Source organism: Atheta coriaria, unplaced genomic scaffold (genome assembly GCF_025399875.1).
Source record: "Atheta coriaria isolate IRGN ID8LTWV9N9 unplaced genomic scaffold, Caltech_Dcor_3.1 hic_scaffold_2_pilon, whole genome shotgun sequence".
Classification (NCBI taxonomy): domain Eukaryota; kingdom Metazoa; phylum Arthropoda; class Insecta; order Coleoptera; family Staphylinidae; genus Dalotia; species Dalotia coriaria.
In genome coordinates this window covers 3224711-3242606 of record NW_027045444.1, presented here as the reverse complement: position 1 = coordinate 3242606, position 17896 = coordinate 3224711, and the positions used below count along the sequence as shown (strand labels likewise).

General features: G+C 29.0%; 1 protein-coding gene across 1 annotated transcript; it reads right to left on the bottom strand.

Annotated features, from left to right (window-relative positions):
- Window positions 1-18: 18 nt before the first annotated feature.
- Window positions 19-3057, bottom strand: LOC135799731 (retinol dehydrogenase 13-like). Its single transcript, XM_065312943.1, has 4 exons — window positions 1729-3057; window positions 1320-1646; window positions 355-665; window positions 19-303 (listed from the first exon to the last, which is right to left on the bottom strand). The coding sequence occupies exons 1-4, from the start codon at window positions 1904-1906 to the stop codon at window positions 97-99; spliced, it is 1023 nt and encodes a 340-aa protein (XP_065169015.1). The 5' UTR covers window positions 1907-3057; the 3' UTR covers window positions 19-96.
- Between the last annotated feature and the right edge of the window lie 14839 nt (window positions 3058-17896).

Below are 17896 nucleotides of genomic sequence, written 5' to 3'. Positions count from 1 at the left end.
ACCACAGTTTACACACACTTTCAAACGTTTTCTATGGATATATTTACGTTTCAATATTTTAATATGATTTTTAAAGTTTACTTTCGGTTTTTGTTGCTATGACAGACCAGAAAATTCATTAGGCTTCAATTGCACATACTCTACACATTTCCACCATATTTTTTTACGTAGATAAGTATCAACTTCGGTGTCTTGATGGCCAGGATCCCATTGTTCGCAATCCCGGTAGTATTTGCACATGAAGTTGCCTACTTGATGATCTAACGCGGTGAAAACTGTGTTGACTGCACTCTCATTAGCTTCCTATAAACAAATTTAATCATTATAATAAATATTTATGTTTATTTTACTTACAAGACATAAAAATGTGATAAATATGTGTCGTTTGAAGAATTTGAGGAATTCTGGGAGATTTTCGTAGATTTGAAGGTCTGTTCGACATGGCCGCGGCACGGCGAATTGAACTGTCACTTCGTGACGTTGTAGTTTGTCGGATAGAGATGTCATTAGTAGTCCGAGGCATTTCTTGCTGTTTTCGTAGTTTCTGACGTAAGCGAACCAGGAATCTGACTTGTCGACTAAATCTTCGAGGATATCGAAGTGTTCGGAGCCTTCTTTTGTGGTTACATTGACTATTCGACTGTGTTTTGTTGATTTTAATAAGTCTAGAAATAAAAAATATTTAGTGTAAAGCATAAAAGTTAAAATAAATTATTTTTGAAAAAAATGCAAATTTTTTTTTGTGGAATTGTAACTCGGGTAAATTCTACGTGATTATTATAAAATTCGGTGGAAATATAGATATCGAGTTTATCTAATAGGTGGTGAAAGAATTTTTCAAAAATATTAATTAGACTCTGAGATAATCGTATCTAAAATAGCACTTAAATAAGTAACTATCATCGAATAATATTTAAACGCAATACTTTAGTAAATCGCTTGTGACTTGAGTAATTATTATTAGATTATTACAAAATTTGGCAATGGGATAAAATATTAAAACAGCTATCTGATAGTGAAAGAATCATTTAAAAATATTATTTAGTCTTTGAGATATTCGACTTTGAAATAAGTAAAAATATCAAAACCAAACATTGTAACATTAATGCAATGCTTTAGTAAATCACCAATAACTGCCATAATTCTTATCAAAATAAGATAAAATTATACACATTAATAGTTTATAAAATTACCTAAACATTGACGAAAGAATTTTTTAATTATCTCTATTACAACCCAAGATATTCAACATTAAACTTCACCTTATAAATTTCTCAACAAAAAATCTTAATTTCTTATTATCTCTTATAATTACTCACCAATCAATAAAATAGTTAATAAAAACGGTCCAAGGGCATTCACTTGTAGCGTCGGATGGAACCCATCTTCAGTGACAGCATTCGGCCTCACCACCCCCGCATTATTCACCAAAACATCCAATCTTCTTTCGTTTTTCTTAACTTCCTGCACAAACGCCCGAATGGACTTAAACGACGCCAGATTCAACGATTGGAACACAACATTCTTATTCTCCGTCTCACTCTGGATCTTCTCCACGGCTTCTTTGCCTTTTGTTTTGTTTCGACAGGCGAGGATTACTTTTGCGCCGCGTTTTGCAAAGTCCATTGCGACCCAATAACCCATACCTAATAATAATCATCAAGACAATAATATAATAAATTAAAAATGTATATAAATAGCCGCCATTTTGTTTTGTGTATTGCATACCTTTATTTGCACCTGTAACGATGACAGTTCTTCCAACTAAACATAAATTAGCAGGGCAAGTGCCAACAATGCGGAATTTTAAGTAGATTTTTGTGAAAATCAAGTACAACATGAAGAAAACTGCCGAACTGACGATGAATCCGAGGATTATCAGTGTTATTATCAAAGTTAACGACATTTTGGTTACTTTTAGGTTAATTCACTGTCATATCAATTGCTTTTTTAATAAAAACTTCAATTACGGCAAAACCACACTGTATATTGTCTTGAAAAAATTAATATGTGTTCTTGATTAGTTACTTTATCATTATCAGTTTAAACAATGGTAATATTATTATTAGTTTTTCTGTAATTAATTCTTGAAGTTTAAAATAATAATTTTAAACACAATAAATGACTGATTTTAGTTTTTTGGCTATAACTTTTAAACCACCCTGTATAATTTAACAAAATTTTGAGAGAATATAAATAAATTGTGGTTTTATCACGTGATGTTTAAAAAATACGTAATATTATTATTCGTTTTTCTGTAATTATTTCTCAAAATTTATAATAAAACATTTAAATATCATTTTTACATTAAAATATTTTATTTTAGTTTTTTGTCTGTATCTTTTAAACCACCTTGTATAATCTGACCAAATTTTGAGAGTATATAAATAAATAGTTGTTTTATCACGTATAGTTTAAACAATAGTAATATTATGGATAGTTTGTCCGTAATTAATTCTTAAAATTTATTATAAACACTTAAAATACCAAAAACGTTCTATTTTAGTTTTTTGCCTATAACTTTTGAACCACCCTGTATAATTTAACCAACTTTTTAGAAAACACAAATAAATAGTTACTTTATTACGCGACGTTTAAAGAATTGAAATATATCAATTAGTTTTTCTTTTATTTAAGATTAAACTTGACTATCCAAACCAAAACTTCCCAATTTTTAAATTCCACTTATTAATGTGATTTCAAAGGTTATAACAACAAAATCACGCATTAAAAAAACCTAATTCAATGTCGTTTCGTAATAGACTCAATACCTTCATCATTAAAACACGTTAACTGGTTTATAAGTCGCTTTAAACTATGATTTCACCGTTATTTCACTTTGAACTTGTGCGTTTTTATCGTTTTTCACATTTCTGCGCACTTTTCACTCGTTTTTCGCCGATTATTCCACGTTTATCACACGTAAACAAGTGCTTTATGTCATGTGTTGGTCATTGTGATGTTGTTCGCTGTTGTTGATTGTGTAATCGAAGCAGTCGCACGTGAACGCGAAGCAGAACTGAATCGCTGACGAAAGTAATTTGTTGAATGTTGAATGTTGGATGACGACGCAAGGTAACACGAGACGTGTACGAAACTAACACACACTATTAACACACTGACATATATATCATGTATGAATATAAGCATAATCTGCAAGTGAAACTACTTGAATTCGCTGTGAATATTCATCAGGAGTAATCGAAACAGAAATAGAAATTTGAGTAGTGGATATGTTTATGATTTTAGTTAATAATTTGCTTGTATCTCGGGTAGTTTTTGTTGTATTGATATGAAATTTGGTGTAGGTTTTGTTTTTGAGTTTATTTATAACTTGATGAAAGAAATTTTTAAATATTTTAATTAGGAGCAGGGATAATTAGAGTTAAAGTTGGTTATTAAATTAGAAAAATGAAAAGTGTAATGGTTTACTAAATTACTTGTAACTTTTGTATTTCTTAACAGATTGTTATTAAATTTGGTATAATTATAGTGAATTAGTTAATCTATCTCTGCAAATTTAAATTTTGAAAAATATTAATTATAACCGGAGTTATTGTGACGCAAAGTTATAAATAAAAGTAAGACATTAATAAATGTTAACTTTATTAACACTACTTTGTTTAATTGCTTGAAACTTCTTCAATTTTCACTCAATAACAATAATTTATATATCAATTGATAGCTGTTGAATGTAGCTATAAATTTGTAAAAGAATTTTTAAGATATTTTGATTAGAAACTAAGATAATTGGTCTTAAAGTAAGCCAATTAAATTGTAACTCTAAAATCAGTTTACAAATACTTTGTTGATTTTAACATCAATTTAAACATACTTATCTTATAAATAATGATTCCAATTAACCACTATTCGAAAGATACACTAATCACCTATCTGCTAAATAAAAAATCATCAAAATCACTCACTGCATTTAGCAGTAATTAACAAAAAACAAAACGTGTTCCACACAAAGAAAAAAAAAACTAACCAAACATGTTTATGTCTCCAATTTATTTATTTATTCATAATTTCTTCAGAAATATCAACATATATCCAATAAAAAATAACAATAAATTATCCAGACAATTGTCAAAAATATAATAAAAGCTAATTACACGTTTTCCGACTATATTCCGGCGGTTTGCGAACAATTGAGCAATATTCGTGTCATTTTAGCAAACAATAGACGTGTTATTAACTATTGTTACGAAACAATCAAACAATATTTAGTATATTTGTGCAGCCGTGCTGAAAACCATTATGATCATCATGTCCATCAATTAACTACTTACGCAACCTGTACTTTTGTGTAATACACACTTAAACGAACGCAAAACACCGCTTATTAAGTGATATAAGTCATACAAGTCGTCTACATTATAAAAAATATGTTTGTTTGAGGTTGGAATTAGTGTTGTGATGGTAATCGACGTTTTATATTGGAATGTAAAGGAAACTTCCATTGAATGCAGTAAAAAAGGAAATAAACTTGTTTGTGCAGTGTTATTGGGTTATAAATAGAAGAATAACATTAGTGACTAATTATATTTATGTTTAGATTAGGTTTTAGAGGTGTATTTGAGTGGAAAACCTTGAAATTATTTAAATTTTAATTTCTTTTGAATTAGTTTTACTTATAACACATAGAGGGCTATAGTAGTATTGTGGTAGAAGTTAAATTAGTCAATAGTGTAGAGAAGTATGCAACAGGTGACGCTGCAATGCAGAATAAAGTATTATAAGATAAGAAATATATCAAAACAACTAAAAAAACTAACAAAACATTGATAAAATGTTGTAAAAGATATAAACATACAATATTTGTTTTTTGTAAACGTTAAGAGTTAATATTACACTCATATTTAACTGTTTTAATGAATTTAAAAGAAAATTACTTGTTTTATACCTTTATAGGGCTGTAAACATTATAACAACAATAATAACTCATTTATTTTATGTTTATAATATGTTTTACAGCTGTTTTATTGTGTAAAACCTTGAAATTCTTTCATTTTACATTAAAATGAAAGTAGTTCTTTAATAAGCGCATAGAGGGCTATAGTAGTACGATACTAGAAGTGAAATACGCCAATAGTATGTAAAAATAGTCACCTGATGGCGCTGCAATGCAGAATCTTTATATTTATAACAAGAAATTCATCAAAACAACAAAAAAACTCTCAAAACATTGATAAACACAAGTTTTATCTTGTAAAACTACAATATCACACCAAATACACACCAAACATGAATAAATCTACTCTTCTAACTAAAACATTTGATTTTATTTCATTTATTTTGAATTAATTTCATTCCACGTCAATATTTGTAACATTTTTATTATTTTTTCAACTTTAATGATTATAATATCAAATGTCTTGTTACTTCAACGTGTTTCTTGGCTTGTTTGCTTGAGCTGAACACTCATTGACTTTCTAATTAGCGTTGATTGTGGAAACTCCCACACAAACAAAACGCGCCGAACGTGGAATGATGAATGAGAAGAATATGATAATTATCTGGATTACATGATTACGTTGTAATTGAACCGCGCTGCGACCACGCGCAGGCAAGTGTTTCACACTGAATAATTCATTCGTGAACGCGTTTCATACAATCTCGTGTTGATTTTGTGTTTTTGTGTGCATTAATCTGCGGCGTTAATCTAAGATATTCTCACTTCGGAACAATCGCCGCAATTATTTAGAGTAGTTTTGGGTAATTTTGGATTTTTTGAGAAATTTGGATTCTTGAATTGGTTGTTTAATTTGGGTAATTATGGATAATTGAGGTGGGTTTGAATTTGGGCGGCATCGTGAAGCATGACTTTATTACTGTTAGTAAAATTTGAATTTTTTAGGAATTTTTGGTTTGAAAATTATTGAATAGAGGTTATTTATGATATTTTGTATAAAAATTTTAATAACTTTTAAATTATAAATAATTTTTATGTTCTGTAAAAGCAAGATTATAAACAGTTAAATTGTCTATTAACTACTGTTTGTTTTATTAAAATAGTGTAATTAGAAGTGTGTTTAAAATAACCTCAAAATTGATGGTAATATATTTGAGTTAAATTAGATTTATGATTTTTTATATAAAAATTTTAATAACTTTTAAACTATTAATAAATTTAAAGTTTTATAGAAACCATGTTATATACAATGAAATTATCTGTATAATACATTTTTTTGGTTTTAAAAATGTAATTTCAAGTATGTTTAAATTTACCTCAAACTTGACTGTAATATATTTGAGTAAACTTTGTGCAAAATTTGTTATAATTTAAAAACAGTTAATAATTATTACAATTTGTAAATGTACACAAATAAACAATTAAATTATCTATTAAATAACGTTGACTCCCTAAAAATTGTGTTATTAGAAGTGTATTTATTTTAATCGCAAAGTTGACTTTAAAAAATACCAAACATGTTATAGAAATGAAATTTATTACAAAATTTACAATAACTAAAAAACTATAAATAATTTTACTATTCTATAAAAAGCAATAAATTAACAATAAAATTCCCTACAAAACAAAATTTACATCATTTCAATATAATAATTACAACTATACTTAAATTAACTCCAAACTTGTCTAAAACAAAATTTACTGTTTTTTCTTTTTTCGTATTTCATCTTTTTATTCTACCGTGACAAAAATCAACCAAACAAAACGACTAACAACAAATTATAGCACTGTAATAAAAAAGCAATGAGAGCCTAAACAAAAAACAGACAAGGAATTGGAGTGGCAATAAAAAATAACTTTCGAATTTGTCGCATTTGCGGCATTTGACGAAACTGTCGAATCTACACTCGGCTTGTTTCCGTTTTGTTGGCATGTTGGCATGTAGGCAGCGTGGCACAATGGAGATTTATGACAGTCGGACAATGACAACAATGCGGAACGGTAGCAACGGTAAGAATCACTGCACAAAACGGTAACAAAAGGTTAACAAATGTCTTTTATTTGGAGTAAAGAGAAGTAAGCAAAGGTAGCAGTAGCAGTAGCTTAAAAGTTAGGAGTTTATGACTATTAAAAGGTACGAAATGTCAAAGTATCACAATGTTAAGTACAATAAAGTCGTATTGTGTAGAGTTTAATATGCATTGAAGAGTTTTGTTGTTTGTTTTCTTTGGAAAAAGAGTTTTTAGAAACATTTTTTAGATTTTTAATTTTTTGACTGAATTTTTTGTTAAAACATGTTTTACTAAACACTCTGTAACTCAAAAAGTATGCAATATATCATTATCAATTTAACTTCATTGGATAGAGGGATAAATTCTTTATTATTGTGTTTTTAAAAATTATTAATAATTAAATTACTAATACGTTTAATTTAGCTTTGAAATTGAATAAACATTAACCAACCTTCACAATAAATTTATTTATTAATGGTTAACTTTAAACTTAATTTAAGGTACTTAATAATATGATATTTGGATATTTTAAAGTTTATGCATATAGAGAATTTAATTATTTATCTATTGATGTTAAAATAATGTTAATATTATTACTAGTCTCTGATTTATAACAATTTTAGTAAAACATGTTTTTTACCAAAAATTAAAATTTCAAATTATTTTCAATCAACTTTAAACTTAAATAAACAACATTTTCAACAGAATATAAACAAAACAAATTTATTCAGTTTATAGCAAATTAAATCCGTTATCATTTGCACTTTGAATTTTTAGAAAATCGTAAAAACCTTGTTAATTAAAAGCAAAAAACGGGCACAAAAGACGATAATCTACTCAACTCCTACAATTACATTCAATGGACGCAATGGACGCAATGGGCGCAATAAGCACGACTAACCGAATTAAAAACGTGTTTTAAACCGTTAATTGCCATTTGTCCAAATGGCAACACAATCGCACGTAAAAACAATTACGAGCGTTAATGATTAACGGCTATTTTTGCTGACTTATCTCTGGTCGCTTATCAGAAATTGGTTACAGTCAAAATTATTGTAGTGAACAACAAAAATGTAAGATTTATGTAAAAACAAAATTTGTTTAAACAATTTTAGAATAAAAATATTTCTAAAAATCAATAAATAGAAGTTAAAAATTATTTTTTTAGTTTAAACGCAAAATAAATGAATTTGTTGTTATTTTAGAAAAAAATTGTTTAAACAAAAAACATGTAGAATTTAATTATCTATTAATTGATATAAAATTTATAAAAATCGGATTAATAGTTTAAGAGATACAAGGATAAATATAACAAACAAAATAAGAAAAAAATATTTTTGCATTTTAAACTCATTTTTTAACTTTAACCAAAAATTAGTGATAATATTAGCAAAGTTACAAAGAAAGTATTTAAATGCAAAATATGTAGAATTTAACTGGCTACTTATTTATGAAAAGATAATTGAAATCAAATAATTAGTTTATCATCTACTGGGCAAAAAGTAAAAAATTAACATATTTAATGTTTTAAATTTAATTAAAATTTTAACCAAAAACTAAACATATAACAATAAATTTAATAAAAAATACCTTAAAACAAAAAACATGTACAATTTAACCATCTATGCATCAGTAAAAAAATAATTTAAAAAAACTATTTTTTTGAGCGTCTACACAAAAAAAAACTGAACAAAAAAACGTTGAATTTCCTCAAGTGACAAATTCTCACCCGTCATCTGAATATTTATCGCTGTCAGACTAATTGCGACGTTTAATTGACGATCACACCTAATTGGCTGTAGTCGTGGCCAGTGGCAAACACACTTAAGTGCGCGCTGCGTAAGTCATGTTAGAAATTAGAGCGAGCGTGCTGAGTGTTTCGAATTAAAGCGTTCATTGGTTAACTTAATTTTAATGCGTGCACGCTGCCGATGTTTGATCTGGTGGGTGGTCTGGAGGTCTCGAACACGCCACCGCGTCTACTTCTGTTACTTCTGGTACGTGTGTTACTTATATTACGAGAGACGTTGTCAGCTTCCAGGAGCAAGCAGCACGGCCAACCGAATGCGCCAGGTGTATTTTCGTAGAATTAATCGTCACGCTGGAGTTTTATCAAGAGCGCAAAACGGCATGTAGATGAAATTTTATATGTACGCAAATTTAACACTTGCGAGGAATCTAATCTTATCGGAATTATGAGAAAAGTGCTTGGATTTGTTTTACTAGGTGTATTTTAATTAAAATTCTGGTTTTGTTTTAGTGGGAAATTTGGTTAAGTTTGAGGTTAATTTTTGGGTTAATGGAGGAAAATATTTGGAAATTTTAAAATTTGTGTTTATAGAGAATTTAATTATCTATCAGATAAAGTTTAAATAATTTAATTATCTTTTCGGGTTTTTGAGTTATTAATCATTTAGTAAAACGTCTTTTTGTGTTTTTGTTAAAAGTTGAAAAAACACGTTTTACTAAACTCCCTGTAGATTATAAAGTATATATGATATTGCTATTATTATTATTGTATTCGATAGTGCGTTAAATTCTATAGTAATAGGTTTTTTTAAATTTTACAAATATCTTATTGCAAATGGTCATAAATTTGTATCAAATTTGACATATATTTTTTAAAAAATGTTTAACGTTTAAAAGTTATACTTAAGTTTAAGATTAGTTTAAGTTTATTTAGCAACAAATAATTATTAATTTTATTACTAATTCTGACAGGAAATTTAATATTCCACATACTGAAGCTAAAATATCCTCAATATCTTTTATACTTTAGGAAATATAAGACTTTTAGTAAAACATGTTTTTTTAGAGCAATTTTTTGCTAAATTTAAATATTTCCAAACATGTTTTGCAAAAATTGTTATAAATTATAAACTATATTAGTTACTTAAAAAGTTTTAAAAGAATTCAATAGAATATTAAATTTGCTACAAACTATGCTTTCTCAAATTTCAAAAATCATATTTTTAATGTTTGAAAATTAGCTTTAAAATTAAACAATCAAAAACAGAAAAAAATAAACAGTAAAAAATTTCGTCAATTTTAAACCACATTTTACAACATTTAACAACAAATTTTAAAATATTTTAACCTTAATTATTATAGCATATTTAATAATCTATCTATTCCATAAAAAATAACCTAAAAATCTCTAAAACTTTCCAAGATATTCAACTTTTAGCAAAACATATTTCCACCTCCAAAACTTTTTCCAATTAAAAAGCTGTGATTAATAATATTTTATTACGTGTTAATACGGCGGACATTAATTATGATTGAAAGTGTAATAGTGTTAATTAACCCGACAATGATACCAATATCTCGATCGTGATTTGCACTTTTTTTTCGACACATCATACCAGTTTAAATTTCATCCACTTAAAACCAATTTGACGACTTCGGGCCGAGTATTTTATATTTTTGATTCACGCTCCGTGCATGTATTTGTATGTGTGTGGAATTTTTCAATTAAAAAACAAATCGACTCTGGGCTACCGTCTACCGGCTCCGCGCTACCGTTCGCCCACAGTTGGGCACTTCCGGTAATTTACACACCGCCATTGCTTTTTCTCGCTTTTTTCTCTTTTCGGGATAATTTCGTTTATAATTTCGGTCAAAGTCATTGTGTGTTGTGTGTGTTGTGTTGCCGAGTATCTTTGACGTTGTATAGTGTTGGCCAATGGCGGCGGGCGAGCTTCCGACTTAGTATCATGATGGGCATTGTTTTCTTTTTCGTTTCGTGGATAGATCGTCGGATGATGACGATGGACGATCCACGTGTTGATGGAAAAACCGAACTGTATTGTTCTCTCCGACGGACTACTTTATTTCGGCCGGCGGTGCGTCTCTTTGAGGCGATCAGGAATTCATTAAATTCCTACTATTATTTTCGGCAAAAAGGAAGAAAGAGAGGAGAAAACCGAATTTATATTATAGTCGATTTATTTGTGAGATTTTTACAGGGGAGGATTGGTATAGAAGTCAAAATATTCGTTTTTTTATTATTTTTTGTGTTAAAAAAACACGTTTTATTAAACTTCCTGTAAATGATAAACTATACAAGATATTGTTATTATTTTGATTGTTTTCAATAGTGCTTTAAATTCTTTATTATTGTCTTTTTTAAATTTTTTAAAATATCTTATTGCAAATGGTCATAAATTTGTATCAAAATTGACAAATATTTTAAAAAACGTTTAAAAAATTATACCTAATTTCAAGCTTTGTTTAGGTTTATTTAAAAATAAATAATTATTAATTTTATTGCTAATTCTTATAGAAAATTTAATATTTTACATAATAAAGCGAAAATAACCTCAAAATCTTTTATACTTCAGGAAATATTCAACTTTTAGCAAAACGTGTTTCATCAACACAATTTTTTACCAAAAAATTGACTTAAGTCACATTACTCGTAGGGGAAGGTAGCATAATTTGGACCAGCGCCTAAGTTGGACCACCACGCGGACTGTTGAAGTTTATGCAAAAATTGACTGGCCCCTTGTTTTACTCGTATTTATAAACAATTAATGCAACTATTTGGGTTAAAACTTGCCGCGTGCTTTCGTCGTGACAACAACTTCGTGAATCATTGATTATCAAATCTATTATAACGACGTAAGTGCAAGAGCTGTCAAGCCGTTAAAACGTTAGTTTTACCGATTATTATTTTATCATCAGAAAGTTTCTTTATTTATCTATAATTTATAGTATTAATTTTGAGAGGTTGTGTTATATTAAGATTGTCGTTGATCATTAAATATAAATTCTTCAAGTTGCCGAAGTTGGACCGAAGACAGGCACCGGGGTTTTAACAGGGAAAACGTATATCATTTTTTCGACCTCCTAGAAAAGCTTGTGGACGAGCACAAATCTTCGAAATGATCCCCTGTATGAAATGCCGCACTTTGGTTTATACAAAATGTGCTTGTGTTACTGCTAAAACTAAAATTTACTATTGTGTCAATTGCCGTTAAAAAAGCATGGTCCAATTTAGGAAACCGCGCGGTCCAATTTAGGAAACCGGTTTCTTAATTTGGACCAAAAACACAATTTTTTTAAATTGAAATTTGAGGGGTATAAATATAATTTTTACTTAAACCAAAAATATCATTTTGTTGGTAAGCCTTGTGAGTTACTTTTCCGCTACTTAATTTTTATTGACAGTTTATATGTGGCTCTATAAATCAAAAAATATAAAAATGGTCCAAATATGGCTACTTTCCCCTACATACCAAAAACTTCCTAAATTTTACTTTCAAAATTCATAAAGAATTATTCCAAGTTCAAAACCCCAATGAATATCAAACATTTAATGTGACTTAAGTTAAGTCACATTGTTTTAAATGACTTAAGTCACATTTCATATCAAAATTTTTGTAAAAATTACTTTAAAAATTCATAAAAATTATACCAAGTTAAAATCTTCACCTAATATCAAATATTTAATGTGACTTAAGTTAAGTCACATTGTCTTAACTGACTTAGGTCACTCCTATTCTATTCCTAACATTCCATAAATCAAAATAAAACAAAACCTAAACAAAAACCTCTCTCTTTTCTTGCATCCACGCAAGTATGACTTAAGCCTTGAAAAAAAAAAATTAAAACTAAGTAACACTGGCAAACGTGTCAGACTGCTCGACGACGCCGCTGCAATTCCACCGAAGCTTCTCTAAATCGTGACGTCACAGAATCCGAGATAAGTCAACTTAACTCTTGCGCGATGTTTTCTTCCCGGCCTTACAAAGTCTAGCAGCATCACCGGAGCTTTTTGTGTTCTTCATTCATAATGAAGTTTTGCCGCGTTTTATCGACCGACTGCGTTAGTAGTCCATCAAATTCTCCACTTTTTTATTATTATTATTATTTTTTTGTAATCTCGTTCCCGAGTTTCATCAATCTTTTTGTCGTTTCTCCTTCGGCTCATTTTCTCAACCAGAGATACAACTTTAAATATTATACCGAGTGTTGTGGTAAATTTTGTAGAAAATAAAAAAGTTTTTTTTTTTATTTTAACAAAGACGGTTCTGTAGATTGTAGGATGAAAAGGCAAGAAGTGCCTTCAGTGGAATCTTGAATATCTTGAGTGTGTATTGAAAAAGTGGACGGTGTGGATCATCATGAGATGCAGTTCGCGCTGCGCGCAGGGAAATGATTTCGATGGGCTGAAATGAATGACGACGCGGGCGGCGCGCCAAACGGTAGCCCGGTAGCCGTTTTAAATTGAACCATGAAGAAGCAACGCCGAGCTAATAATAACTACACCCAGCACACAAAACACACCACGTATACTCCTAGAACACAAAAAATTGCTTTTTTTGTTGTTTTTTAGGGTTTTGAGTGAAAATATTAGAAAAGTCAGAGTTAAGTCACTTGGGACATGACTTAAGTCACTTTGGGTATTGTTTAAGTCACTTAGGAAATGAGTAGATACCTATACTCCTAGAACACAAAAAAATGCTTTTTTGTTGTTTTTTAGGGTTTTGTGTGAAAATATTAGAAAAATCTGAGTTAAGTCACTTGGGACATGACTTAAGTCACTTTGGGTATTGTTTAAGTCACTTAGGAAATGAGTAGTTATGATATGTAGGAGATTTTTAAGTTAAGTAAATTGATTTAAGTCAATTGCACATAAGTAACTTAACTTAAGTATTTATTTTTTTGTCTATTACTTCGTGTCTTGCTTAATGTTTAATTTATATGTAAATTATAGGTTTTCTTTTTGATAAAAATTGATTCAAAGTAACTTAAGTCAATTTGAGTCATTCATACACACAAGAAATGAAAAATTCATAGTTTTTTTTTGCTTAATATTGACTTATAAAATGTACAAAGGCAAACAGAATTCAAATTTTTGACTTAAGTCACTTTGACCATTCAAAAAATGCTTTGAAGTTATATTTAAATTTGTTTTCTATGTAAATTGTATGTAAAACTTACATGTATAACTTATTCTGTCTTAAGATAGGTGCAAATGACTTAAGTCACTTCATTTACTTACTATATTTTATTCTGTGTTTGATTGACAAAGAAAACCACCTTAAGTCACATTTTCTCCTAAAAATTTACCTCCTAAACATCAAAAAATGATAAATGTTCCTACTCGCCATAATAACTTAAGTAACGTTGACTTAACTCGACTCAAGTCTCAATTACACGACATTTCATCATTAACTCGAGCGGGAATCTAGCAGCGTGGAAGCACACACGTCAAAAACTATTGTAAATTAATTACTTACACGCTGACTAATGAGCGGATGTATTCAATGACTTAAGTCATTTAATTATTACTCAACTTAACTCCAAAAATTACAAACCATAATATTATTAAACATTAATTAATAAGTTTTATAAAAACCATGTTTAAATACTTTTAAATGTGACTTAAGTCAAGTTGACTTAAGTTTAGTACGATATGTGAGGTCAGGAATTTCCTCCTTCGTCTTCACGTCTCATTTGTCGACGCGTCTCATTTCGCACACAATTATACAGCACACTAATTACTAAATTAGTGTAGTTTGTATGCGCTTGCGCGGCAGACTTATCCACACGCTCGAACAGCGCTTAAAGTCATCGCTCACCACACGAGTGAGCGATAATCGTCGCAAACTGCGGCCATCCATGCAAACTCACACATTTTCCTCTCTAAAATTAAAAATCTCACATAATTCAAATTTTTTGACAGAATTTCATGCTTTTAACCAAATAAACCAAACTTTGGTAAATGTACATTTAAATTTATCCTTGAATTTTAACATTTTTCATGCGTGGCACAAGTTTTTGCTACTTTTTGGTTTTTACGTAACCATTTTTGGTGAAACGGACATTTTTCGATTTTCTATGAATATATTCTCTACTTACACTAGACTAATTTATAGCTGCTCATATAACTATGAAACGTTTAGGAGTTTATTGGAATTTATGAGTTGAGGAAGCGTAATAAATTCATAAAAGCATAAAGTTCCGTTTTTGCCAAATGGAGGTTTTGGGAAAATTGGGAGAATTGCAGACGTGGCTGAAAGAAATTCGTCGTGCTAGTGAGCGGAGTCTATTCAGAGCGCCGTTTTTAATTGCACCCTAAAATTTCTATGGGTATCTATATCTATAGGGTGAGTAAGTACTTTTATTGCTATATTATTAAAGTCAATTTTGTATTTATTGAAATTAACTTTACTTGACTTCAGGATAATAAGTTAAGTTTTGTTGTTGTTGTAGTTGTTTGACAAATTTGTTTATAACTTTTTTTGTATTTGAGGAAATTATATGATATTTATATTGTTTATAGATGAATAAATTGTTTATTAGATGATGAAAGATTTTTTGGAATATCTTTGTTAGTTTTTGTGTTATTTTGAGTTAAAGTTGATGTTTTTTTAATTTTACTTTACTTAAAAGTTAAGTTTTGTCATTATTGTATTTAATGGACAAATTTGTTTATAACTATTTTTGTATTTAAGAGAATAATATAAAATTAATATATATTATAAATAAATAAATTGTTTATAGGATGATGAAAGAATTTTTTAAATATCTTTTTTAGTTTTTGTGTAATTTTGACTTAAAGTTGATACTTAATTTTAATAAAAAAGTAAATGTTTCCTTTTTCTTTTTTTATTAAAAAATTAAATATTTTATATAAAAATTTAGGTAAATATAACAAATAATACCTTATTTTAAAGCCAGATTTTCTATGGCATGGTAAACTTATATTTGTAGTATATTTTATTGTTTTGTATTTATTTAACATTAAAGTTAAAAAATTGGTTAAAAAAATTGTGAGTAAAAAGTAAAAAATGACAAAACTCATAAAATTATTGATAAAATCAAAACTATTTAATCAAATTACACAAAATTCAAATATGTTATTAATAATTAAATTTTCTATAACATACATAAAAAATAATTCAAATATCTGTTTTGGTTTTTGAGTTACATTTGCACAAAGTTGATACTTACTTATAACTGATACTAATACCTATAATTTGACTTAAGTAATATTTAAATGACTTAAGTCAATAAATATTCAATTCACCTGGCTGTTACCGTTACATGACATGATTTTCCAGAAAATGCAAAAGAAAAGAAGTCAAATATGTTGAATGCGCGTCACAATAATGTTTACAGCTTAGTGCGCATGAATATTTTATGGCTCGGTTTATGTGGATCATAAACCTGACTTCTCAACATAAGTTAACATAAATTTTCAGATAGCTTAAAATTATTGATTGTTTTAAATTTTATTTGCATTTTTTTTCGTTTTGCAGAGAGAGAATTGAATGAAGCATTAAACCAAAAAGCGCATTTCGCAACGTTTTCGGCTTTTGTGGTCGTTTTAGTCGAGTGAATTTGATTACAAAATTGCAACCAGATATTTTGCCACTGTATTGAGGTGCAATACAGCGGAGAAAAAACGGTTGTTTTTGTTTTTAAAATGCGCTAAAACCGCAATCAGTTTTACATTCTAATTATTTTCTTAATTGCAACTGGATAATAGGTAGATAGGTACATTTAAACTGTTGTAAAACTTAAGTAATTACTGTTCAAATGACTTAAGTCATGTTTTGATTAATAAAATATTATGTGACTTTAGTCATTAGTCACTTAAGTCAAAATAAATCAATAAAACCAGTTGTAACACGTATTTTTCATAGAAATAATTGAAAAAAGGAAAATTCAATTGACTTAAGTCATGTTTTAGTAACTTAAGTCAATTTAGGTATTTGACTTAATTTAAGACACAAAATAAAAATTATAAAATATGTTTTAATCCTCTTTTTCTTTTAAAATATGACTTAATTAGGTATGTTTTAAGTATGTAGGTATGTTTAAATGACTTAAGTCAAGTTTTTAGCGTAAAATTATTAAAAAAATATAATAAAACTCCAAATTTAACAATTTTTATTAATAAAACATTATGTGACTTAAGTCAATAGTCACTTAAGTCAAAATTCCTTTTATTAAATCAAAAAATCAGTTATAACACAATTTTTCATATAAGCCGCTAAAAAAACATAAAATTAAGTGACTTAAGTCAAGTTTCCAATACTTAAGTCACTAAAAAACAGTTAAAACATGACTTAAGTAACACTAGTAATTATCCTCCTCAATAATTACACTGTTTTAAGCAGTTTTTAGCTTCTGAGTAAATTCACAGTCAAGTTGAGTCAAGTGGACTTAACTTTTAGTCACGCCTATGATGCGCGACGCGCGACGCGCGCCGTTCCCATTGGCTGCGCGGCGGACAAAGCGAATCCATCACACATTCACACACACACACGAAGTGCGCACCACATCCGGAAAACAATACGCGTACTCTTCCTACGCGCATACTTGCTTAAAATACAATACATATCTACCCACTACCCACCAAGTGGCTTAAGTCACTTGATACGTAGATAATTATTGCCTAAGCATTATTTTCACAAAAACGGCACATTTTCTTCACGCCTCTTCATAGATTTACCAAATTCGATTTCGATGCGTTGTTTTTGTGCGTTTGCGCACGTTTTTTCTTCTAAAACGCGATGAGAAATTCATTTTTAATCGTATAAGTCGGAGTTGCGCCGGAATGTTCAAAATCGTGTCAAAATTATTCCCATCCGTTGATCTTACCTGCGGATGATGGTGAATGTTTGCGCTGTGCGCGCGCGCGCGTGAGAACAACGCTTTTTACGCCGCCTTCGACTTCTTTGCATTCACAATCACGATCGGAGATTATTTCTAGTCGTTTGTCTCGCTACACTTTTTCCAAAGAGAATTATTCTGAGTTATTCACGCAGGTCAGGAGTTAGAATATTGGTTAAAAGTGACTTAAGTCATGTGACTTAAGTTATGTAGTGGAAAAAGTGGGGAAAGTGTTTTTGGCGATATTTTAAATTTTAGTGACTTAAGTCACTTTATTTGACTTAAGTCATATCTTGGAAACTTAAGTCAATTAACTTATATTTGATTTTTATGAAGA